General features: G+C 32.4%; 1 protein-coding gene across 2 annotated transcripts; it reads right to left on the bottom strand.

Moving 5' to 3' along the window:
- Nucleotides 1-401: 401 nt before the first annotated feature.
- On the bottom strand, nucleotides 402-26,045 carry LOC120341242 (uncharacterized). 2 transcript variants are annotated; one of them, XM_078119931.1, is made up of 28 exons: nucleotides 25,894-26,045; nucleotides 25,410-25,509; nucleotides 24,032-24,205; nucleotides 22,627-22,718; nucleotides 21,005-21,122; nucleotides 19,763-19,992; nucleotides 18,932-19,081; nucleotides 18,345-18,465; nucleotides 18,000-18,116; nucleotides 16,963-17,130; nucleotides 15,892-15,970; nucleotides 15,327-15,461; nucleotides 15,056-15,221; nucleotides 14,177-14,389; nucleotides 12,983-13,665; nucleotides 12,392-12,520; nucleotides 11,459-11,605; nucleotides 10,605-10,760; nucleotides 9,714-9,892; nucleotides 8,638-8,806; nucleotides 7,860-7,996; nucleotides 6,026-6,282; nucleotides 5,462-5,531; nucleotides 4,992-5,090; nucleotides 4,253-4,401; nucleotides 3,816-3,905; nucleotides 3,488-3,551; nucleotides 402-3,066 (listed from the first exon to the last, which is right to left on the bottom strand). In XM_078119931.1, exons 1-28 carry the CDS (start codon nucleotides 25,935-25,937, stop codon nucleotides 2,887-2,889), a joined length of 4,416 nt encoding a protein of 1,471 aa, XP_077976057.1. In that variant the 5' UTR covers nucleotides 25,938-26,045; the 3' UTR covers nucleotides 402-2,886. The 2 variants fall into 2 exon arrangements, with proteins under 2 accessions (XP_077976057.1, XP_039265654.2); XM_039409720.2 differs by having other exon boundaries at nucleotides 6,026-6,279.
- Between the last annotated feature and the right edge of the window lie 1,883 nt (nucleotides 26,046-27,928).

Below are 27,928 nucleotides of genomic sequence, written 5' to 3'. Positions count from 1 at the left end.
AGAAACATTCAGAGCCGACACGAAAGATTATAATCAGAATGAATTGATTTGAAAATTTTAGTTTTAAATTCCTTCTTATGATTTCCTCAGCGAATCGTCACGAGTGATCGCAAATTAGCTTCTGAGTTTGTCTGAGCGAGCAGTTCTCGATGTCTCAATGATGGAGCACCCTCGCTATGGTTCCCATTGAAATTTGTGAATGTGGATGATAAACTGACTTCGTTAAAATTCTGTTGTTTCTGGTTTTATTGCTTCTTCATACAGAATTCGGTTACGCAATTAACTCACCTTGAGTCCACAAAGATTTCCCGCGATGGTAAAATAGTCCGCGACCAAAACAGATTGGAAAACGCTGCATTATAGATAAGAAATGCCCCTTGGAAAATCCAATACTAATATATTATTGCTACAAAGATCAGAATAGATTTATTATCCAATTAAAGGAAAAGTGATAACATCTGAAGTAGAGATTGACGATGTATACACAAATTTACAAAAAGCTTGCATTGTTGACGTGAAAATTGTAACCTATATATATATAGATGTGAAAAAAGCATTTTCATAAGCACGAAATTAGCAATAAATATGTTGAACGAAGATAAACGGTGATGATGGATAATGAGGGAAATATAAATTCAGACACTAGCTATGACTGAACTAGCACTAGCTATAACTGAAACTGTTGAAGGGATTTATTACCTGTTCTCTTGTGGCTATAACCATAGCTTAGTAAATAGGTAGTGGATTTTTAAGGTAGGAGATTTAAAGTGTAATATATATATCTGTTGTATATCGCGCTAATGATAATTTGAAACAAATTCCTAAAATTAACGACTTAACTTGTTTGGACCTCGCTAGAGTAATCGAATATTCATCACTTCGCTCCTGGAGACAATGATCGAGAACCCACTTTTATGGCCATTACGTCCATGCTGGGTAAAGTAGAAGGTTGCTGACTAAACACAACAATAAAATTCTCGCATCCATACCATCCCCTATTTAATACGAACATGTTTAGAACTCGGCTTATTATGGAATAGGCCAAAATGGGTAGAAATTCCTGATTCCAATTATAAAGTACAATTCGAAACAAAATTCCTCATTAATATCCAATCATTTTCAGTGCAGAGCATTGCATTTTGCCACTCTGTGCCTAATAAATTTACAGTGTAAAGTGCGAGAACGAGAAATGCAATAAAATTATCTTACTATACAAAATACAACTATTGCAATCATGAAATGAATCAGCTACACAGTGGAAAATTAGATAACATTAAAGCAATTGAAGTTGGACATACTAGCTAATTTAAATATGGGATTAATAGCAAACAATAAAATACATAATTCATTGATTAGAAAATATTTGGTGGTTGCAAAATTGATGAAATGCCACAATGAAAGCTTCAATATGTAAAAAAGCAATATTTCTATATCTCATTGATGGAACATCTATCGCATGTTATTACGCCACTCAATGTTTATGAAAGAAATTGTCACACCTTTACATATGAATATTAGCGTTCAGATTATCAGAGCACATCCGTAATGTAAAATAAATATATAATCATGTGTAAATGAAAGAATTTGATTTTTAATACCAGCAAGAATATTATTTTAGCCAAATGATCTATGGAAACTATTTTGTTTAAAATGAAACAAAGTTTTTATTTGCCTCAGACACTATATTATTAGTGGTGGTTTTTGATTGGCCGAGTGCTACAAATATTTAGTTTATATAGTTAAAGTTACATTACATATAGAATGCTAAGTTTTACATAAAAGTAATCAGGACATATATATAAAAAATTAAATTTCTATGATTAAAGAATATAACTGCATCTAAGCAAAATCACATGCGCTCAAATTTTAATTCTGTATCTTGCTTGTACATGCATGATACAAAATAAATTTGAGACAAGAAGTAAGAATGATTAAATTATTGGATAAAAACAAAAAATCTCAATTGCAAGTCATTTTAGAAATTCTTTCAAATGCTCTATGTGAATAATACCTTCATGTATATTTTGATATAACAATGCGAGGAAAAAAACATTGATCCAGATATATGGCACATTTAAAATACCTTATTATTGTTAGAAATTATATCTACCAACAAGTATGAGTTATGTATAAACATGCTTCAATGCCATATACTATTAATAGCCCATCCTCTACCTCAATGGGCGACTAATTCCTTTAAAACCAGGACTGAAGAAGCGTAGATGCGTTTTGGTAGTATTGAAATCATGCATTGGAAATCTGGTTTGGATATTTTCATTTTGGTGAAAAATGAGGTTGATCTCAATACATATTAAAAAAATTGGAGCTCCAAAAATAAGTGCACCAAGATGGCGCACAACATGAACATAGTATGTGTACCAGGTTAGGGTTCAGGCTGTGTGCCATCTTGGTGCACATACTTCGGGAGTACCAAAAAATTAGTACCCAACTACCGGAATTTCAGACATCCCAAAGTCGGGAGTGAGAGTCCGAATTTTTAACTGGAACAAAGCTAATATTGGCTAATATAAAAGTTTCATAGTTGAAGTTGTTCATAATATAATGGGGTCCACATTTTTTTGCATTCGGAGTAGTAGAGAGACACACAATTGTGAACTTAACTTAGCCAGAGTTTGATTTGTATTTCATAATAGCTCAGAATAAAGAGCTGAATTAAATTTTCTTTTTGCCCTTCAGCTTTAAAAAGTGTTATAGTAGAATCTTCTTCACATAAAGTACTACATATTTTGGTGCTCCCGAAGCATGTGCACCAAGATGACGCACAACCTGATAACCTACCTACTGGTAGGTTAGGGTTATCAGGTTGTGCGCCATCTTGGTGCACATACTTCAGGAGCTCCCTCATTCTAAATGTATACAGATAAATTAATCAAAGTTTCCAGCTAATTCCTGTTCAGTTTCCATCCGAATTTCTTCCAAAAAACTAGTTTTCCTTCTCAACATTTTATTCTGTTGTTCCTGGTACATTTTCCTTTTCTGTTCCACTTCTTCCTCTTCTCTCTTTTTTACGATTGAAGCGTGAGATTCAGAACGAAGCGGGTCAATCTAGAATTTAAAATTAGAGGTTTGTATCGCTAAAGTCATTGTGGAATTAAAATGCTGAAAATCGTCTCAATTTCTCTGTATGCGTTGAATCAGAATTTTGTATCAAAATTTGAGAATCAAATTGAAGTAGAGAAATATATTTATTAGGTATATGTGAAAACAGGCACTTCACTGCAGAACACTGTAAACTTCATGATTGCCCAATAAATCTAACTCGAATGGCATTGCAGAAAACCTTAGTTTGAGTCATGATATTTCAATAAGATTTATCACAGGCGGTAAATGTTCACCTGGCAAATTGCAAATTTGTTTTAATAATTCAGAAAACTATGAACTGGTATTCGTTTCTATCCAATCACAAATCTCTCTGCAGTTTTACATACAAACTCAAACATCACTCGTAAATTCAAACATAACTAACTTCATCTTCTGATTCCGAAGAACTGCTTGATGACGATGATGAGGAAGAACTAGATGAAGATTTGCTAAAGAAGAAAGTAAAAATAACTCAACAGCACCGGTCACTAAAACATAAACTCTAAAGTGAGAAAGACACTTTGAAACTTTATCTAATATCCTGAAAAGGAAATCAACTATCAATCAGTGAATTAAGGTTGTGACAATACATATTCATCTAATATTATCAACAATATTAAGAAATTGACCAATGATAATATTTGCCTGCATTTTCTTTGTGATCGAAAACACAGGATAAAAAATCTACCATACCTAAAATAACAAATTCATACCTATTTATCTTTCCCATTTTTACTTCATAAGCCTTGATGAAGTCCAACACGTTCTTGTGGTGATTTTGTTTTGCCAAGTCAGCTACAGATCTATAATCAAAAATGGGGAATTCATGGCTATTACAGAATAGTATTTTTTCCACTACATGCATGTATCATATGTCATTGGTTCCTAATGGTTTAATCCTAGTTTTCAAAATTCTAGCTATTATATTAGAAAACTCCAAGATAAAGGCCATATTATGAAGAGGCTAAAATATTTAATAAGTACTGTTATTGTTTGTTGCATTTTTATTGTTGACATGGAGTATATAAGTGTATGCTAGGTATATAAGTTTATTTTGACTCCATAATCAGCATCAGACGATAAAATAATTGATAAAATGATAAATTGAGATGAATAAAACGAGAAAAATATTCAAAATTTTTCAAATAACCTTCCATTATTATCTTTCGCTCTATATTCTACTCTATTATTAATCAACCATTTCACAACATCTAACTGTCCACTCATAGATGCCAAATGCAATGGTGTTTGTCCTTCCACATTTCTGGATTCAACTGAAACTCTCATGGATTTTAATATCTACAATACAAAAATGTGGCAACAGTAAACGTGACAGCTTGTTAAAGAAGTAAAAATCACAACCATCAATTTTAAAAGCAAGGCATTGCTTATAATTCTGAAAACAAATGTATATGACCTTCCAGTGTATGGGTTTTAGAATACCACAGGGTAACAGATAACATGAATAAATGGTGCTCCAGAAGTGTTTGTACCAATATGGAGGTAACTAATTTTGTTTGCCTACTTTACATCAAATCGTGTAAAGGGACAGACAGTCCCCGAACTCGTAGCCGTAATAGAACTAAAATAAGGAAAATCGGATTAAAATTATGGCCTAACGCTAACCTGTTACACACTACGGGAGTATCAATAAATGCCTATAAAGACAACAGATAATGCATGTATGCCATGTATTCAAACATTAGACAACTAAAAAAATTATAACTATACAGTATTAAATTAAGGTTTTCGCCGGTGAGAAAATAGTCCGCGACCAAAAAAGGTTGGGAAACGCTGACATATAGTGTAATCATAAAATACAATATTATTATTATTTTTGGTCATTTCTGGATGACACAAAATTAAAAAGTAGATATACTCCTGCTTACCATCATGCAATTAACATGTCCATTCATAGCAGCAAGATGCATAGCAGTATATCCTGTCATTGTTTCTGAGTTCAAGTTGACGCGTCTCGCCGCAAGGTACTGTAAAAAAATATGCCAATTTCAAAGTGAATATAAATAATACGAAACTCGACGAACCATGCTAATCATTAGAAACCTCCTATTGCACCACTGGTTACTTTTAAGCAGGTTGGAATCCCATGGTGGATAATTATGTGAGATAAGATTGTTTGAATTCCGCCATTGTGGGGTAATCCACATAAACGTATGTAGGTTTTGAGTTACGACTACCTCCACCATAAAATGATTGATTATTCTCATTCTCGACTTGAACAAGTAACAGGACAAGTGGATGTGGTTCGACATGCGGTTAAGTCATCTTATAGATGCTACTTTCTCTTAAGATAAATATGAAAATCGTATCATATTATTAAAATATCATAACTTTATACCTTGATTATTCTCAATCTTCCATTAGCAGCAGCGACGTGTAGAGGAGTCCAATCTTTTTCATCAAGAGTACTAGATTGGACAAAAAATATTTTTCCTTTTCTGTTTACTTTTTTATAGAACGGAAATGACACAGAAACAAGTGTATAACTTTTGATTGATTATGACTTTTTTCAATAAAACCACAACTATGTATCAAAAATAACTGGAATTGAACCAGTACCCTTACATAGCATTGTCTGATAACTGGATGATAAACCCCAATTTGTCATATCATAAAGCCACCTTGCAGATTTTTATCATGAATGAATGAATAAGGTAAATGATAGGTTCTCCTCTCTGTAGCAAATTGAGTACTAACTTTATGAAATGGTTAAATTCAGGATATGATTCACCGACAAGAATTATTTGATAACACAACATGCTCTGATGATCATAGATGAACACATGTATGGTAGCCTATACAAGACCAATTCCTTGCTGAATAATGTTTGCTATTTTTAGAATATAGATTTTCATGAGATTTCCTTTCCCCAATAAAAACATGGAATAACAATCTAACTCACTCTTTCAAATGTGGAATTCGTTCGACCAATTCTCGCACTCTGTCAAAATCATCATCAAGTACAGACTGATGAATATCTTTTCCTCTCAACAAAATTTCTTCCGCAGTTTCCTCTTCTTCAGATGAAGATGAAGAAGATGATGATGAACTACTAGAACTGCTTTTCTCCTTCGTTTCCAATTGTTTTTCTTCCGCAACTATCACAGGCGCTGTTTCCTCAACTGAGTATGAAGGCTCTGGAGGGATAACCGTTTCCTGCTAAAAAGAGATAGTGATTTTAATATCTTTTTAGTTCATTCGAAGTAGATGAATTAAAATGAAAATCACCATTTACAAAATTTGAATTCACTGAAGAGTGGAGAAATAAAAAAATAAAAAATTACTAATTTAAAATAGCGTGTTAATGTTTAAGAGTAAGAAACTTGAAAGTATCATCAGGCATCCCCTAAAGATGAATAACAAATGTGATGCGAACAAATCATTATCAAAGTAGAATTTTATCTAGGTAAGATCAACAAAATCTTCATTATATATCGAGATTGCATTAGATGCCTCACTTGCCCTCTTTATCAATTTCATGCTGGTATCATATGTACATTATACGAGGTGTGGCTAAAAAGAAACGAGACTGACGTCACAGATTGCGCAACAAGATTAACCATTGGTAATCAACACTTTTACAGTGTGGTGTAATATGTGTTTTTTGTTCAACAGCTTTTTTGACACAATATCGCAATTATTTTTGCTCTTTAGGAGCCATAGGTGAATGTGATTAATTGCTTGTTGAAAAAAAAATTGCCGTGCGAGATCTGATTGAGTTTTTTGGCGATAGGGGGTTCAATTGCAGAATGACGATTGAGCAATGAATTAACATTAAATTTTGTGTCAAACTTGGAAAAACGGCGACTGCGACTTTGAAGAAATTGTGTGATGTTTATGGAGATTCTTCCATGTCCAGAACAAGAGTTTTTGAATGGCACAAGCGATTTGTGGGATGCAGGGAGGATGTGGAGGATGATTCGAAGTCAGGAAGGCCTTGCACTTCCACAACTGATACCAACATCGAAAAGGTATCAGTTGTGAGTTCAGTTGTGAAAGGCAGTTGATTCGCAGCGACCGTCGCTCAACAATTCGCGTCATTGCGAAGTTGGAAAAGACAAAAAAAAACGGTTCGCACCAGTTTGGTTGACACTTTTGGCTTGTGAAAGGTGAGTGCCAAAATGGTGCCAAGGCTGTTGACTGAGGAGCAGAAAGCTCAACGATTAAATGTTGCCCAGTTGACATGCATTTTTCCAAGTTTGACACAAAATTTAATGTTAATTCATTGCTCAATCGTCATTCTGCAATTGAACCCCCTATCGCCAAAAAACTCAATCAGATCTCGCACGGCAATTTTTTTTTCAACAAGCAATTAATCACATTCACCTATGGCTCCTAAAGAGCAAAAATAATTGCGATATTGTGTCAAAAAAGCTGTTGAACAAAGAACACATATTACACCACACTGTAAAAGTGTTGATTACCAATGGTTAATCGTGTTGCGCAATCTGTGACGTCAGTCTCGTTTCTTTTTAGCCACACCTCGTATATAAATCAATAAAAAAAAATATTTCTGCAGTGCTTTCGAACCCATTGTTTACCATTCAGTTTGTTAGAGTCTATATCCCTGATAGCTATTGATTTCTGTGGTGTACACTATAAATACAAATCTACGCAAGTTTTAATTGGGTATTCAACTGGTCTTTATCATAATTCGTTTCTTATCGCCTATAAATGTGAGATAAAATCCATTCCATTCAGTGTTTAAGAGTGAGCTTGTTTTTTTTATAATTCACCTCAATATGAACTTTTAAAATATCACCATCTTGTTCAATCTTAGTTGTTGTTTCTTTAGTTATAGATTCAGATTGAGAAATTGGTTGTTGGTCTACAGTTGATGCAGCCAAAATGTTACTCAGTAATGGAGTTTCAGCTGAAAATAATCATAAGCTTCGGATTAGAAATTCAGTAAAGTTTCCAAAATTACAAAATACGAACCTCATTAATCACCCGGCCAAAGCCCCAGGGAAACACAGAAAGCCCCAGGAAAATTTTGGGAGTCCTTGAACTTTGCAGGGTTGTTAATTAAAGTACCGTTACCTTTGATATAGATTGAAAAGGATGACAGCTATATAAACCAGGTTATCATAGGCCAACACAAGAACTTCCTTAAGGGGACGAATACATACCAGGTTTGTATCCTTCTAATATTCAAGTAGTCAAATTTTAAAGTTCAATGGTACTTTGAAATTATTTTTTCTTGAGTAGCTTATCTATACAAGAAAATGTTCCTGGGAGAGCCCATATTATATCAGTACCCATGCCATAAACACAATTTCAGTGTGCAGTTTTGATCAGAAGCTTTTGTTTTTAGGTGAGATCACTTGTACAAAGGGTTTATTTGAAAAATCCACAACTTACAGGCATGTCACCAAATGGGTTCACACTATTGAAAAGGTTGGAAACCACAGCCCTAGGCGATTTTTTTATACAATATACACGCTCTATACACGCATACACTGATATCTATCGATATGCAAGGAAATAATATTTATTTGGAAGGACAGTTCTTACTTCGTTCTGTTTCTCTTCTTTCGGTATTCTCATCCTCATCTTCACTTGATGAAGACGAAGACAATTCTTTATGAGAACCACTAGATGAAGAAGATGACAGTTCATCAGAAGAATCTTTACTTTGTTGATTTTCTTCAGACACAATTGGCATGACTTCAACTTTTTGGGCCTGAAATATTAGAAAGAAGATGTTGAGATTAAAAAATAGAAAATGGTCATTAGAACTTCTAGATTATTGTAATTATTTTAGTTGAATTTGCATCAGAGAAAATTTCCTATCTTAATACAACGAAATACATCAAATTGAAATTATGAATTGGGTTGTGCGAGACTAACTACCGGTACCTATCCTTCCTCTATGCCTTTATGCTAGTGGATCCGTATGCGAATACTGCAAGCATGCTGTAGCAGGAATAAACATGATTACACTATTCAATTCAGGAGTCCTGCTGCACACTAACACCAATGTATTCCTGTAACGTTTCGACTCGTCTGAGGATGTCTGATTTTGGTCAGACGAAACGTTACAGAAATACATTTGTGTTAGTGTGGAGCAGGACTTCTGAATTGAATAGTATACTTCGAGAAGGCAGCAAAAAAAAAATTCACTGTATTATGCATCTCAACAACCAAATAACAACAAACCAAACAAATCATCAGTTATATCCTATTGCTCGCACACAAAAGATGGACTATAATAGTGTCTACCAATCCATGAAAGACTAATTAGTATTTATTAACAACTATCATTACTTAACATACTTCTATAAATTTGGTTCGGTCTGATTTACTTTCTTTAGATACACCTAATATATCTGAATATCTTACTATTCTGGAAATTTGATCAGAAAATGATTTTAAATGATATGAGAACTATTTAGCATTAGTATTGTGATATATGCTGAATTTCACTCTAGCAAAAATTGAAAAAAACTATGATTCCATTCCAAGAATGATAAATACAACAAATCAAAAAGAACAGTAGATTATAGAAATCGTCTTCAGATATTCTATTTTTCAAAAGTTTTTATTCAGCAAAAGAAAGCTAAACCAATAATGGTGGCATTCACTATTACCTGATGTACTTCTGCAACTTCGTTCTCAGGTGTTTCAGATATTCCAGACGTAGCAGTGATAAGATACTCTGGATTCATAGGAGCAGCCACACTGACACGTGTTGGATGTTCAAATTCAACTGATGCCAATGACAATTTTCTCTTTGCTATTTCTGGTGTGGGCTGATCGGCTAGAATGTCTGAAATATTTGAAAAGATCAATCAGATGGATAATGATATATGCTATTACTATAAGTGATACTTTATTCCATTGTAATGAATTTTTTCCTACCCTAAAATTAGTGGCATTTAATTACATGTTTTTTCAATCATATGTTTTATGCCTTCGCTCTTCCAATGAAGTTATTGAAATTTATCTACTGATACAAATGGAGCCACTGTGTTTTTATAAAGACCAGAATATATTGATCCGGCTCAACACAATTCTTCTTAGGTGAAGTGGTGAATATTTTGAACTTGAAATATCTTATCAGTGAAGTGTTTATAGTACCACACAACAAGCTGACTATCCTGTCTATAGAATGGGGATCGTTTTTAAGCATAAAATTGCACAAAATATACTGGGAAAAAGTTCTGGTAGACAATATAATAAAGTAAAATAAAGGGTCATCTGCATGGAAATTCAAGCGACATAGTTCAATCATCAGTATGGAGATGTAATCAAGTTGAAGTAGGAATGAATTTAAACGCTTTTAATGGTGAATAGCAACAGCTAGTGAGTGATCAATTTCCATTTTTGCAAAAATATAAATATTTTTAAAGGTTACATATTTTTCATATCTATAAAACTACCAATGCCTGTGAATTTCTATTAGTATTCATTTTATTGAAACTTTTTCATTTTTGTGCATGGCAGTGTGTCAGAATAATGAGCCAACATATTCATATCACCTTCATCTGAATCAGAACTGCTGCTACTACTTGATGATGACGATGATTCAGATTTGGAATCAACGTTTTCATACATTTTATCACTGGTTTTTTTCAATGGTATTTGTGCTTCCTCTTCAGTTTGATGAACTGATGCTTCTACTGTAGTTGTAGGTGCTAAAACCAATAGTTAGTGCATTTAGTTGAATATTTGATATTTCATGTGAAAGCTTATTTTTCTGTTTTTTTTATGCCGTTTTCAAACTCTTATCAAGCAGTAATGTTTTAGGACTGACATTTTTCTGGTTTAACATGAAGGTATTCCCATGAAGGATAATTGTGTGTAATGGAATTTCTGCACTCCTCGCCCTTGTGCGGTGGTTCAGGTAATCACTGGTTAATTATAGCTCTTGACCCCATCAAGTTCACGTAACTGATCCAAATAACTGGCTAACTAATCCCATACCCTATATGGACTGGTGGGTGACCGGATAAGAAGCCATGGTATGGCATATGATTAAGCTGTCTTTTCAAGATCCCTCACCCCGGAATGAATAAGAAATTATTTTTTATCTTGACCTGCGACAACTATATAGTTAAGCCAACCACTACACCATGACACCCATGTTTCCCTATACAACAGTTGGCTATTTCAAAATAATATTTCAGGTAATAATTTTTTTTTCATTTTTTCTGTAACTGGATTTTTTGAAAGTAAATTATATTTAAATTAAAATAAAGTAAATGCATTGAAATTACTTTAAAAGTAGATTTCAAGGATACCGCACCATCTGGTCATCTGAATATAAACTACAAACAAGTGGGAAATAGATTCTTCCAAAATTGTTTATTAAAAAATATATATATTACCATACCGGAGTAGATTATAGAATCATTAGCATGAAGATTCTCTTCCAAATTTGTCCCAATTTCTGTACCACCAGCAGACAATAACAAATCCTTGGCAGCATCATTAGTGTTGGATAATTCTTCATCAACTGTTTTTTTCTTGATTGTGTGTTCTGAAACATTAAGAAAATTATGAGACTATAATATTTTGATTTTGCAACATTTATTCATATGTATTTATTCATATGTATACCCAATATATAGGATAGGATTTACATATTTATCCCGGGGAAGAGAAAAGACGATAAGACGGTCACAACCTCTCGTCCGGTTACCATTCCATGTCAGGTATGGGATTAGTTAGCTATTCGTTTTTCGGAGGCATGGACTTGATGATGGAAGAAGCTGTAACCGACCAGCGGTTACGTGAACCACTCGGACATAACCATCCCTGCATGGGATTTGACCCTGCAAACCCACCCAGAGTAATCAGAAGTGCGGTGGCGAGCATATTCCTAACGCTTAGCACGTTGAGCCACATCGCCACGCCAACCATATATCTCCCCTCTACTTCTTAAATCAAATAAATAGTAGTTTTCACATTCAATTAGATTCAGTTACACATGGAATACAGCAATTTTTATTTGTTACCAATTTACTTATTATACACATGCATAAAGATTGGGTACACATCAAAATATTATAAATATCGCCAGCTGTTTAAACTTTTGAATATATGCATTAAATAGGAGGAGAAATGAAGAATTTTAAAAAATAAAACAAGTGAAAAAATTCAGACTTTAAATTCTGCTATTTTTGTCATGAAATTTAGAGTATTATTATGACGAATTTTATTAGAACTGAAAATAGAGGCCGCATTGTAAGACTAGGTATGGACATCCCTTGTCAAAGTTGGCAATAATATTTCGTATTTTTAAACGATATATAAAATATCTCACCATCTTCTGAACTTTCAGACTCACTGCTTGATGACAATTCATCATGCTCAGAAATTGATTTTGTTTGAAAAGTGCTTTCATTTCCCACACCTTGAACTTCATATGAAGCAATTACTTCTGGTTTAGCAACTTGAAATAAAAATAAATCTTAAGGTTAGAAGACGCTTTAACCAGATATAAACACTGAATATCCACATTCTGGTAATATGGTATTCTACAGGTTAAGGTTCGATTTCTAAATATATCCTGAATATAAAGTTTAGGGCACTATTCAATTTGTCTGATGTCTTGTTTCAACGAAAAATATTTGAAATTTTGTCTCTGAATTCTTTTGACATCTCTAATCTGATTGGAGTGAAAGATTCTCAAGTAAAAAGGAAGTTGGTGTAAGGTACTGTCGAAAAATTTTTCATGGTGCAAAAATACATTCTAATACCAATTAGAAACTTTCAAAGAAATCGTCATTGCAAAAAAGTTCCTTTCCAATGAAGCATTTAATAAATATGTGAAAGCACATCGAAGAAAACTTTGAATTTGCAGATATCACATGAATAAGTCTACGATACTGAATGATACATGAATCAAAAGTACCTGCCAGAGTTAAAGGTTGCACAACTTCATTTAATTTTTCGTTCCCAATATCATCATTAATTTTTTCTCTGATCTCTTCATCATCACTGCTTGATGACGATTCGCTCTCACTTCCTTTATTCAATTCAAAAAGTGAAGCCTTTCTTTGATTTTTCGCAGGATTAGCTCTATCACCTTCAGAGAACGAAGATGACGAACTCGATGAAGATTTCAACACGTCATCTAAATCATGAGAAACTTTAGCTGTATGTGGATCGGGAATGTCAATTTTCTTCTCCTCGACCGAATCGATCGAGGTACTACTACTACTTAGCCGTAAATCCATTGTGAAATTTTTTCTCGTCGATTCTGCGACAGGTATATCTTCCTTCTCTGATACTGATTCGCCACTGGATGATGATTCTGATGACGAATTCTTTTTTGATTCAGTTTTGATGCGCGGACTCTCACTTCTTTCCAATTTTGGAATTGGTTTCGGAACCTCTTCGATGGAAACTTCAGATATTGTTGAATCAGAATCCGATGAAGTTGAAGAGTCGACACTTTCTTCAACAGGACTTTGCTCAAATTTTTTCCTCAGTTTTCCATCATCATCAACAGGCTTGCTACTATCACTACTGTATTCAATGGTACTTTCAGATTTTTCATCACTAGATGATGAACTTCTCTTTTTTGCCCATTTTCTATAATAAAAATTACGTGTATTGTTAATATATTGGTAATATGCCAAAAAGTAAGTGAATTCATGAAGAAAATTTAATATATACCAAGAATATTTGCTGAGTATAAGAACTGAGGCATGACGCCAATACCCGAATAAATTATTATTCTAGAATTCAGGTCCCCAATTAATTATGATTTTAAATAATTTTGACCTATAACCCTGGCATCTGGGAAGATGTGATTGGCTGACACAATGAGAGGCAAAGATCGCGATATGATTTAGTTATCTTTCAATATGAAAAAACATTTGACCCTTCCTATTTTACAACAAACTATTCTAATAAAAGTAAAATTTTATTTATAAAAAAAATAATTTCAGTATCATCTTTTTACATCACAAACTAGAGTCAGTTTGGCCAAACAAGATAAAGAACAAAATATAAAACTTGAGAAACATTCAAAGCATTTAGGTCAAACAAAATTTTACGATTCAAAATCACTGTTTTTCAATTTCACAAACATTCATATTACCCATCATCCACAGCTTTGTTTTTGCTAGTTTCAGTTGTCTTCATTTTGGTTGTTTTGATTTTTATTTTTTTCCGAATAACCATTTTCGAATTGCTTCTTTCATCATCGGATTCGCTTCCACTATCGCTAGCGTCACTAGTATGACTAGCATCCCTACTTCTACGTCTATGCCTGTGTCTCTGCTTATTTTTATCTCTTGTACCATGAGAGGATCTGAAAAGAAAAATAAAACTATTTATGGAAAGAATTTCAATTTCAACATTGCCTATCCAATTTAATACTCTTTGACTTTTAAAATCATGATATATACCGAATTTAAATGAATAAATTTGACATAAGCATGATTTCACTGTAAAATGGTGAATAATACGAAAAAATTCAGAAATTTTTTATAATACATTGATTTCATATTTTGTTTTATTAAGGATGATGAACAACACTGAATATCTAATTCTGTAAAAAAAAAAATTCAAATTTCAAATACAAAATATTAAACTCATTGTAAATAAGGACATGTTCAAATGAGAACATAATATAACAACCTGTATTAGATAATGCAAAAGTCAATGATTTCCTTGGTGGTCTACCTATTATAGCATACAGAAATTGAATGATAGCTTTTGTGAACGTACTGTGAGACTTCATTTATCAAAACGACGATTTGTTGATATTATTATTCAGAATTAGTTCCGAATCATGAATTTGAAATTTGGACATTCTTGATTAACACCAAACCTATTGCCTTGGTCAATTTCTGCAAACTATATTTTATAACTATGTATTAGCTATCATGAAGATGGTCATTGAAAATACAAACTATAAAATATATGCAAGAAATTGACAACCCAGACTGAACGATTTTGAAAAATTTTAACTCACCTTAAAGAAGTATTAGTAGAATGAGAAGAACTAGAAGCAGAGCTCGATTTCAACTTTTTCTTCTTCAAATCTCGATGATCAGAAGTATCATGACTTGATACTGAAGAATGTGATCGCGTAGAAGATTTCCTACTACCAGCAGAATCTGGAGTTAGAGATCTGGCAACTGTGAAACACGATTAGGATAGGATTTTTTTCCTGTTTGTCGGGGGGAGAGGAAAGGGTATAATACGGATATTAATATGGGTATTTTGATCAGAAATCAAATTACCTTTCTCTTTTTTCAATTTCAAAAATCTGAAAGTCTTTTTATCTTTGGATTTTCCAGAAAACCATCTTCTGCATGAAAATTTCCAGGTTTCATTTTCTGATCTAACTTCAACTTTGTCAACAAACCAACTGAAATCTAAAATATACATATTCCTCAATGTTTATATAACGTTTAAAAATAAGAGAATTCAATTCAAAATATTCCGGCTGAATGAACATAAAAAATAATATTGCATTTTTGAAAAATTTCAAATATAAAATTTCCAAACCCCAAACTGTTTGTACAATTCTATTTGTTATCATCAAAGCACACCAAATACATTTTAACATTTCATATAAATTGGGATCCAAAATTGAATTACATCGTTACAGGATGACACCAAAAAATAAACCAATAAATTTAATAAATTACTTCCGCAAAAATGAAAAATTTTATTTAACACTTAAACTTCTGTTTGTGTATGATCGTACCCAAAAGTTTCAGTAACCTCTGATGCTTTGCACAAAAGTTATGTTTTCACAAGACTATGTTCAAAATATATTTTTCTGGTCATCTTGTATATTACCTCTCTCATTTTGATCATGACCAATTCCTATATGCTTTAATGATCCTACATCATCTGCTTCAATATTGAACTCATCGACCTGAACATAAAATGAATATTGTATTCAACGTTAAACAAGTCCAAGCAAAAGTGACATTTCTGGGAAAAACCCATAGCATTGTTGAAATTAAAAATTGTATTATAGCATCAAACTTTTTCTTATGTCCTGAGCGTTGCTTAGTAATTGCACTTGTAAATATAATTTAAAGAAACGTGTTATTAGACATTCTACTCTTTATAAAATAACAAACCGATCTGGAATTATGATCACAAAACCTTCAGAAGTGAATACAATGCATGCAAAAGTAAAGTAACAGCTTATATAGTAGATTGCTAGGTTGTTATTATATCAATAAATGAAAGACTTAAAGCGGTTTAATTTAGCTTGAACAATAAATTTTGGTAGTTGAATCCATATACTAAGAGTAGCTTACACACTGGGGTAAATTCAGCTAAATTACTCATAAAGACAAGATTTCAAAGAACATACACAAATTCTGGCACTCCGGAAGTATGTGTACCAATATGGAGGTAACTAATAAGTTGTGTAAAGGGATGGAAGACTTCAGGCAGGGGGTATATACACTTGGCTACCACAAACAGTCCCCGAAATCATATTAGAACTAAAATAAGGAAAATCGGAAAAAAATCATGGCCTAACCGTAACCTGGTACACATACTATGTGAGAACCCAAATTTAGGCGCTCCAGAAGCGTATGTATGTACCAATATAGAAGTAATATAACTAATTTTGTTCGCCTTCTTCACATCAAGTTGTAGAAAGGGACTGAAACCTATGGGTAGAGGGTATATTCACTGGGCTAACACAGACAGTCACCCAACTTGCAATAGAACTGAAATAAGGAAAATCGCAATAAAATTATGGCCTAACGCTAACCTGGTACATTTACTGCGGGAGTATCCACATTTCAACAGACAACGACTATAGCGGAAATCATAATATATTTGTTAATAACGTCACATTGAGTATATATAAGTATAACATAAGTAATGTGAAAAACGAGAACATACCTGTCCCCTTTTGAATGGTCTTGTTCCAACAACATTTTCAGTTAGAAATATTTCTTCAGTTTTTCTGTTTTGGCCATCTAATACAACATAAACATCAGCTCTTGTTCCAGCACCTGATTTATCTCCCGTCCATATTTGAATGGTGTATTTGCGAATATCAGGCTTTGACTGAAAATAAAAAAGAATGATAAAATTGGGAGATATAGTGGTTTTTAAAAAATAACTAAATGCGCTCGGAAAATTAACAGAATTGTTTCAAACATAACTAATATAGGTTTGAAAATTTTACATATTGTATTTATTATGAATGTTTCATTTTTTCTTATTTTAAATGCTGTGTAAATCAATCAATAAAGTCATTTTATCTTCCTATGTCGTTTACTTTCTGTTTTACAGTGTCTGCCTCTATTGTTATGTATTAATAAAGATAGACACTACTTGCTGCAATTTTGGGAGCTGCAGTTTGTTTATTTGCTGAACGGCGTTTGGCGAATATGTGTGATTTTTTAGTAAAAGGAAAATCAGGCAGAGATGAGAAAGATGACTTGACCTTGAGGAACCTCTCCCTCAGGTTGTGATTATATGCAAAAGCATTGCTAGCCTCTATATGGACACCAGTGGTGGCTATGTATCTAGAATGATTAATTGTCTAGTGAGGTATTATCATAGCCTCCAGGAATCGGTAACCAAAAAAAAACATTTTGAGTTTCTCTTTTTCGGGATAATCATAGAATATCCTGAATCCTAAATAATAGAACAACAAAACTATACAGCATGTCCTTTACCTTTATTTTAGAGTGATGTTAACATTTTCTGTTATTCAATTAATGGTAGCCACATAACAGTGTTGTATAGGGTATTATAGCATCTTATTGTAAAAAAAATTGACAGTGTTTCTTTTATTGAACCAAGGCTGTTGGAATAAAATAAAATGCAGTATTGTAATCACCTGAATGCTATATGACTATCTGAAGAAACCACAGTTCAAATCCACCAACAAACACTGAAATAAAAATCACATGACTTTCAGAACCGACCTTCACTTTGCTTCTCTTTGTATCCGTTTGTGAACCGACATCTTCAGTAGTTTGTGTCGCAATATCAATTGCAAATCCATAATCCAGATGAGATGGTCGTTTTGGTGGTGGTGATGGCTAAAAATAAAATGAATATAGATAAAATATAATGTTAAAAAACGATATATGCATTCAAATTAAATTTCATGTACCGACGAATTGTTTTACGATAGTAAAAAAATTAAATGCTAAATTCTATTAATAAAAATAATATATGCATATGACAAATACAATGAATGCGTGATGAGGTAACTGTTATATAATGACAAGATTTGTTAGTCATGCAATTTGTGATCATGATCCAACCTCCTGATATCCATAAGGAACATAAATAACATCAGCTGACAAAGGTCTGCTTCTGGAATCTCTTTTTGTATAATATTGTGGAAGTGTTCTTGGTCCTTTGGCTGACATTGGTCTTCCAGGTCTGAAAACAAACACAAAAATAAGTTAATTTCAGGTTTTAGGAAGATTTATCACAGGAGAGAAGAAAGCTGATGATGTGGATTAATCATACGCCGAACCACAGCATCTCGTCTGGTTACCAGTCCATGTCAGGTATGAGAATAGTCGATCAGTCATTTTTACGAAGGTATAACCTTGATAGCGGAGAAAGCCGCAACCGTCCAGGGGCTACATGAACCCCCCTACGATAACGAGGAGTCCAGTAATCATTTCGCACAGTGAATTTGAATCTGCGAACCCATGAAGGGGTGTGTTGCCGAGTCTGTTACTAACACTTAGCTGAATATGCTATTGCCAATCATCGAGCCGCTTCGAAATTTAATTGAACTTAATTAATTGACTGTATAGTATTCCGCATAAAAAGTGAAATATAATAAATATTCATACTGATATTCGTAATAACAAAACCAACTAGTAGGCAAAAAAACCTTGGAAATTCAGACTTCCTTCCAGAATAGTTGCGGATATCAAGAGAAGATGAAGTTGAAACAGTGGTTGATGAATCATCTGAAAATCTTCTATTCTGTTGTTTGTGATAAACTACAGGAACTCGTCGGCCATGAACGTCCCATGCATATCTGAGATAAAATAATTTAGTTTCACTTTACAACTGTTAAAATTGGATATAAAGAACATGCATGAACCAAAACAGCCAGATACTCGATCTGACTGTTACATAATATATCTCGTACCAAGTATTGCCCTTATAACTTGCGAATTTGATATGTAAAATTATTGATGAATTAAGCAACTTTTCTATCTTTTATCTAGTGTGTTTTATATTGCTAAATCTGCATATAACACATGCCACGCCCACAAGGATGATTGTATATAATGAAGTCAATAGCAACAAAAGATTAAACAAGGATAGGGAACTCCAAATCAAAGACTCAATTATTAAAACTGATTCTAACCCATTTTCAAATTGCTACCATCTTGTTTTTGTCAGTAAATAGTTATTGTTATTATTATTTTTCCTGATAATTCTCAGGATCGCCAAAAAGAAGATACAATAATTTTATCAAAAATTCTAACTCTGTTTAAACATGTACATGCATAGGAACAAATTGAACTGACTTAGTACTCCATACATGATCTGGATCAAAAATGGGCAAGGGGCAGTACTTCGCCATATGAGTAGTGAGTGTTTTTATCTTTTATCTAGCACAAAGATAATATGATACATCATCCTATCTAACAAATAGGATAAAGAAAATTCAAAAAAAAAATTGTTTTTTATACAAAGCTAATTTTTTTACCTTGGTCTTCTAACTCTTCTTTTTTCGTTTGTTGAACTAGATGAATATCTTCCTCTGCTTGTCTGAGGACGTTCTGGTATTCCGTGCAAATGATCAGAATCTCGTATTGCTTGATTTCGATGTGCATGAGGAAGATATGTCGGAGCTGACTTGGGACGTTGTTTATGATGACTTGATGAATCATGATGATATTGCTCATTCAAAATCTCTTGAGCTAATGCAACTGTTTCCTAAACAGGTATGTGAATTGAAATTGAGCTAGTAGTTATGTATTCAAAAAAAACAAGGAAAAATTTATCAAACTATGCTCAAACATTGACTATTGATATAATACATTGCCAAGATACGGACCTCCATTTGCCTTCAATGTTTAGAAGATAGACAACTAGGCGCTCTAGAAATGTGTGTACCAATATGGAGGTAACTAATTTTGTTCGCCTACTTTACATCAAGTTGTGTAAAGGGACTGAAACCTATGAGATTATGGTATATTCACTTAGCTAACACAGACAGTCCCTGAACACCGTAATAGAAATAAAATATGGAAAATCGGAATAAAATTATGCCCTAACCCAACCCGGTACACACACTACGGGAATACTGACAACTGAGCTGATGAAAATAGGATTTTTAATTCAAACAATTCATTGTTTTTATAAGATGTTGTTTTCATGCCTCCATTGTTCTTAGCATGGTTGGCTAAATTCAAAAGCCTTTATCAAATTACTGGACCAAATTTGGCTTTTGATTTAAGATTGTTTGTCCGCACTGAAACCTAGCTTAATCTTCCTGATTTTTTATTGATGTTGGATCATTACATTCGTAATGCTCTCCTTCAAGATCACTTTCTTCCATAGTGTAATTTATTTTTCATGAGAAATAAGGAAATGCTAATATCTCTGTCTCCATTATTTTTTATCATTTTTTTTCTTTACATAAGTAACCTAATTTTCTTCTCATAGTTGATGTTTGTTTTACAGTGTTCTTTTACTGTTTATGGTGATAACTTTATGGTTAAGTTATGATCGCTATAAAGATACCTATGAATTTTGTTTGTCTGCATGTTGTTAGGGACCAAAATAAAATGATTGAATGCACTAATGCAAACTCTTTGAAGTGAGCAATACCAAATTGATAGTTCTCAACTGCACAACATGGGTGAATTTTGTGAAATTTGTGTAAAAAATGATTTAAATAAATAAAAATGAAGCAAGAAATCAATTTTAAATAGTAAAATCTTACAGTTGCAACAAGTATCTGACTAGCATGTCCAATAATTCTATTTGCTTCAGATTTGGTCACATGAGGTGAAGTTGTTCTTCTTGAAAATGTAACCGTTCGATCAACTTTTCGATGTAACCTGATAATATGATAAAAAATAATGAATAAATAAAATGTTCTTCCCTTCTTAAAAACATGGGACAAGAATAATAAAATGAGTAGTCAATGCAAAAGTGGAAACAATACTATTTCCTCCGAAATTGAGCCTGCTTCAATAATGTCGGTCAAGAAATCAACTACAAATTCTAGTATGTCTGAAATGTATTTTCATAACATACAATACTAGTTATACTAGTATTAGTAGCCAATATTAGTTATGTATGCTGGTGTGTGGTTTGAATTCGGGGGTATTTCAAAATTTATAATTGAAAAATTTTGTATTGCAGAATTTTCATAAAACAACATTTTTCAACCAACCATCTATTTAAAAACATTTGCGTAAGAAAACCATTTTATACCCTTTCTAAACAATGTTTACCAAAAAGTCCTACACCTACATAACTATAAAATATGCAGATTTACGAGATTTTTTATAGCATTTTTACAGGAATATTAGTATTGATAGAGCATAGTATTATATAGTATTAAAGTATTGCAGAATTTTCATAAACCACATTTTTCAACCATTTCTATTTGAAAAAATATGAGTAAGAAAACCATTTTATACCCTTTTTGAACAATGTTTACCAAAAAAATTATACACCTACACATATAATACGTAGATTTTTACGAGATTTTTTACAGCACTTTTACAGAAATGAACTCTTGTAAACAAGCCATTTAACAACTTCGAAAATAATTTTGTAGCCTGTTCAGTATGAGAGTCAAGCGTGCCATTGTATTGTTAGTTGAAGAGGCAATTAGGACGAGTGGAGTGTATTCTTACAAAAGATCTTGGCAAATATGTTCGGTCATTTCTTTAAATAGCAGGTGTGGGAAACCTACTAAGTGGTACATCGAGTGACACAAGATTTTTAAGGACCATGAATAGGCCAAGATAATCAAAAATAGTTTATTTATAACCATATATGATCATTCGTAAATCATGATTTTTATTCAATAAAATTCTACAGACTGGTGAATGGTGAAATGGTGAATGCTCTTTAAATAGTTTTTGTTTGTTGAAATCGATATATTTATATATAGTGTATATTGTAAAAGGATCAATTGTAAAATGTTGCTTCATAAAGTTATCCACTTTGTAAATTAAAGGCCTAATTGCATATCCAATCATTAAAAACGTAAATACAATTTTTTATACAAATATCCTAAACTACAAATGAATATTAATATTGAATCCCATAGCAACAATTTTTAAGACCTTACTTAATAACATTTTGCTCCGTATTTCCGTAGCTTATCTGAATGTAGGTGCTTTTCCATAGTATCATAAAATTTAAATTAAATATTGATGCTTGCGATAACAAAGGCACGGGTGAGTGATTTAATTCACTGAGTGAGTGCTTGTAAGTCGTGACTGTTGTAAAATTACGAAATAGAAAAAGAATTTGCATCCATTTTTCATAAACAATATAAATAATAATTAGAACATTAAAAATTAATTACAAATACATCATTCTTACCTGGAAGCAGTTTCTTTTTCCATACTTCTCAATGCACGAAGTTGAGCAGCATAAGCTTCGTTTTTAATATCAGCATTTGTTAAAACAAAATCCTAAAAAATATAAATATTATAACTGTAAATATTGTGAACAGTTTTTTTTTATTTGCCAACAAATAAAACCTCATTTAAATGTGGAGAATAAGCATCATTCCTGCCAACAATAGTCCTACATATTTCAAGGGCATTTCAAGCCATTTTCAGAACAATTGAATTTTAGAAAAGTCAGAAACTTGCCAATTCACAATATCATATTCCCTGATCAAGGTCGATAAGTACGTAATGACTGTGACAGCTTGCTTAAATTCAGAAAGTACCATTGACAGTAAAAGCAGGTGTTAACTCTAACAATTATTCAATAGGCATGTAACACAAATGCCACATAAAACAAAACCACTGTCACCATAAGTAACACAAGGAAATTATGATTAATTCACTGATTTATTTTAATTAATCACCATATGCCAAGGTCAACGTTTTCAAATGATTGAACAAATATATTACAGACATATTTAAACAACCAAAATAAATCAAACGATTCAATAAATTATGTTTTACGGGATGAGGTAACAATGCGATAAAGTGTCATTCAAAAAGTATTTACAGATTACCAAGCTTCTTGAATTTATGACGGACAAACCAAGCATGACACGCACATTTGTTTGTCTATGTAAAAGTTTAAGATTATTAGCTGAGTTGGCAGAACAAACATCTCAAGTTTTATGACATGTTTACTGTTTTCTTGAAATACATGTTTGACATCTGATGCTGCAAATTCAAACATGACTAAGCTTCTATGTTTCCACAAACATCAGATGCTGGTAATTGATTTTTCAATGCGTTGCTATGTTACGAATAAACTGATATTGTAGCTTATCAAGGCCATACTAAATAAATTTAAATCGAGTTCAAAGCATAGCGCTGAATGATTATATCATACCCTCTGCACCTACTGAAATATTCATAATATAAGTATTGAATTTAAGATGGTCCTTGATACAGGTATTTCCATGTATCCAAACTTGATAAATGTTGAAAGTCCATATTACAAGAGTTACATTTTTGTCTCAATCTGTAAACAGTTTTGACGCAGACTTCTGATTTGAAGTCTGGGGTTTGGTACTACCATTTCGTTTGGGAGTTGTAAATTCACTTCCCATTTATTAAAAGCTGGAAGCCAGACTCAGAGTATTCAAATGGAATGAAAAAAACGCCAGCGAACAGCGAGATTTCCTATCCAATATTTTTTTTAAATCGAGAGTAGGAGCAAATGTTTTTTAACATGATGTCAGTGTCAAAAAGCTTTGGGCGCGATGGAGTACTTCAAAACGTTCGACGAAATAAATGAAAAGTAAATAATTTGTAACCTCAAAAGTTGTTCTTTTTCTCATTGTTCTCCGCATATTATGTTTCACGTCTTTCTCCCGTTTTGTACCAGGTGGCATTGCTTCCAAATTTGCAATCTGAGTTCGAATCATTTGTGGAGTGAAATAATGTTTTAAGCTTCTGTCTTGTAGTTTCGCATAATTCACCGTTGAATGCTACAAAGAAAAAAAGAAAAAAAAATGAAGACCAAATAAGCATATTAAATGCATGGTCTGGGCAGTGTATACCAAGTTTGAATTAAATCACAGTTCCGAATTTTAACTCACAAATCCACATTCAACGAATGACACAGACTATATTACAAAGGAGGTCAAGATTATGATGCTTCAAAACAAATTCCCTTATATTATGTCATGGTATATAAATAATTGAATAATGTGACTGTGTGAGTGATCATAATTTTCTCAGAGTAGAATGAATTATGACAAAGAATAATTAATTGCAAAGTAGTTATCAGCTTTCGGAAAATCATATCCAATTTTCAATATATCTAAAATCAGATTAACAAAAGCTATTGCAATGTAATTACTGATATTGACGGGTAGGAGAAATATTATTTCATATAACACCAATCAAGTATGAATCATAGGTTATACACACTAAATAAAGGTTTAACACCATATACCATACTTGATCAATAACATGTTATTAGCAATCCATATATTTGATATTAAATGAATAAATGGTTTCTAGGAGCAACAGACCCTAGTAAGCTTAAAAATATAAGAAAATCATTCTGGTGTTTACAGTGCTATGCACATATTGACATTCAACAAACCAATCCTTCCGAATAACGAGAAAACAGAACGTTGCTTTGTGATAAACTGATTATAATTATGACACTTTAAGTGGTCAGATGAAACTCAAACATGACTTTTCAGATCGTTGTTGAAAATATTTTTCCGAAAAGGATGCCATATTGACATCTAGCATGACTATAACATAAAAGAACTTTGCTTGTTGTAAACCATGTTGAAAAATTTGATTTATTTTGAAATTATACACCAATCTGATATGGACTGACAACCAGATATTGCAAAGTGCTTGTTCTGATTAGATTAATAATTGGAAATCCTAATCCAAACTTGAATTATTAAAAAAATGTGGTGAATTTGATATATATTGTTTAGTAAGATTGATATAAAGATAATTTCAGTAATAATAATGATGGTTGAGGCAGTAAGTCATATAAAACAAAAATATTTATAACACAAGCAATTTTACTCCATATTTTACAGTAAGCAAATACTTTATCGGTGGCTATTTAAATACAGACTTTTTAAAAACAAAGATACGGAACACTGAAGAAATATATAATAAATTTGCATTACAAAATATAAACCAAAGTAGAAACTTTACCGTTTTATGTCCACCATTGTAAGATCCTCCTGACACTGGAGAATTTGGTGATGATAGATCGAAACCATCTTCTCTTCTTTTCACATTCATGTAATGTTTTCTGAATAATTAAAAAATAAAATAATATAACGCAAAAAAAGACAATTGTAACATTAGAATCCAGGTAATCATAAAAACATTATTATATTATTGAAATTATGCTGCTTAATATCAAAGGTTGTAGAAGAATATTATTCCATCATAATGATAATTTGAGATATATAAGGATGCTGGGTAAATCGTTTTAAAATTTAAAAATGAATTGTAAAAATCAATATTAAAATATGAATTCAAATATGAATATTAATAATATATATGGAGTATTTGTAAACATAAAAAACCTAAAAACACTTTATTGAAATGACAATACGTATATTTTGAGTCTGATTCATTTTAATACTAAACAACTTTTCGATCTAAATAAATTTGAATTTATGTTACTTACAGTTTGTAAGCAACTGCTTCCTGCAAACTTGATGAAGTTGTCATTCTGTCGGTCAGTGATAATGATGAGAGATGAGTGAATTACGAAGACAAAGTAGTATGCTATGTCATAGTAAATGTAGATTGCACTTCTAACTGGAACATGTGCAATATCCTAAAACATATATAATAAGAAATTGATATGTTTTATGCTATGAACTATTTTAATTTTGACAAAGCAATTAAAAAACTATGAAAATTCTTCAACGTGGATCAGCAAGAATCTGATGTTTTATATCATTATTATCATTTTTAAAATATCGCTTCAATTTCATATAAACATATCAATAATGCCAAGATAGAGAACAAAATAAATGCAATTAGTTTGCAATATATATATATTTATTTTTTTTATATAATATTGATTTACTGGTGCATAGCAATAGCCGAACTATCCAAATGTTTATCATTTTTTGCATAATTTTCAAATCAATAAATCAGGTTTACCATAAAATGACAGTAAATATAGATGTTACATAATCTCTCAAATGTACGCTAGTGAGTGTATCCCAACACAACTGTGAAATATAAAATTCTGAAACCATGTATTTTTTATATAGCATTTTATATGTTTTTCATTCCAAAGAAGGCTCCGGAGGCAAAATGTTTCCAGTTTTGCACTACCTACTTAGTTTATTAAATGCTGGGTGAGATTGTAGGCATGGCCATTCAAACCAAGATTTCAACATGAGATGCCAACATTGTTAGGACCTACGCTTCAACCATTAGGCCACCGCACCCATAACATATTATTACTAGAATTAAAGTCAGTAATCATAGCAAACCATTTTGGATCTTAGGTAAAAGCAACTAGAAAGTTATGCATTTATTCAATTATTTGGTACAATTTTCGAGTTCAAAAGGTACAAAATTTTGCTTGCACAATTTTCGATATCACTCAAAATTAAGAATTTGTCAATTTAGTCCGCATAAGGTGGAAGCTGTAAAACAGTATACAAATTTACATAGAATTTTTGTATCTTGCTCAATAGTTGATAAATGATATAGATGCCAAACCTTCAACAAATTTTGTACAATAATTGTAGATGAAAGTTCGGCTGTATGTAGGTCAATGCGAGTTTTTAGAATAATAAAAAGTTAAAGAAATGTTGAATATGGGAATTTTGTTTTGAAATGTATATTACGAAAAAACTTTGCCCAGAAGCTTGGCGATTGACACATCGTGCTATGCTTTGGGATTTACTCTTGAGTTGATTCATAAGTTCGAATCACACGAGGATAAGTATATACATTAGAATTGCTGTCAAGCATCCCGATGCTTTGCAGTTGAAAGGTGATTAACATCGACGCTGGTCAGATATGGCTTTTCTACCTATAAAAATACACAAATCTAGAACAAGTCACAAATTGCTGTGCCCGACTTCGACCGGTAATTACCCGGATAGAAGACTATGTTTTGCTATACGATATATCATCTTGCCAACTAATTATATTACCTCTCCCTCAAAACAAATATAAAAACTATTATAGGGTGGTAAGAAGGTAATAAAATCAAGATGTTTCAGAAGTGGAAAAAAACAATTTTAACATTCAAGTTAATAACTCCGATATCACAGGTTCAAGTCACATGCCCACATCGCCCAAGGGAACGCTACACCAAACACAAATACTCCAATCTGTTGAAACAGTATCTCACTTATATCATATATCACATTGAAGTCACACATTATTAACAGACTAGTTCAAAACAAACATGTGACATGTCATAGAAACAAAGATATATACTAATTACTATTTTTGTATTCAAATTATAGGTAGGCATTTAACTGAGGATAAGATTCATATTGTCCCCGAAGAGGGTTGAGCCAATAAAACGCTTGGCTAACCACTGCTTCTCGGTCAGTTTCCAGTCAGGTTAGACATGATAATAATTCATTTTAAATGGATGGTTTCATGGGGAAAGTCATAATTCTGTAATCGGCCAGTGTTTAAACCCAGGGTGTAATTACTGAATTAATTAGGTGGGCAATGCCGAG

The sequence above is a fragment of the Styela clava genome, chromosome 14 (genome assembly GCF_964204865.1).
Source record: "Styela clava chromosome 14, kaStyClav1.hap1.2, whole genome shotgun sequence".
NCBI lineage: Eukaryota > Metazoa > Chordata > Ascidiacea > Stolidobranchia > Styelidae > Styela > Styela clava.
This window is presented reverse-complemented; position numbering and strand designations above follow the sequence as displayed.

Coding starts and splice junctions, on each gene's coding strand:
- LOC120341242 (XM_078119931.1), bottom strand. CDS start 25,937: ATGACAACTTCATCAAGTTTGCAGGAAGCAGTTGCTTACAAACT. Junction 7,997..8,637: donor AAGAAGAGAAACAGAACGAA/GTAAGAACTGTC, acceptor GATTATTTTCAG/CTGAAACTCCATTACTGAGT. Junction 6,283..7,859: donor TTTTAAAAGTTCATATTGAG/GTGAATTATAAA, acceptor ATCTCTTTTTAG/CAGGAAACGGTTATCCCTCC.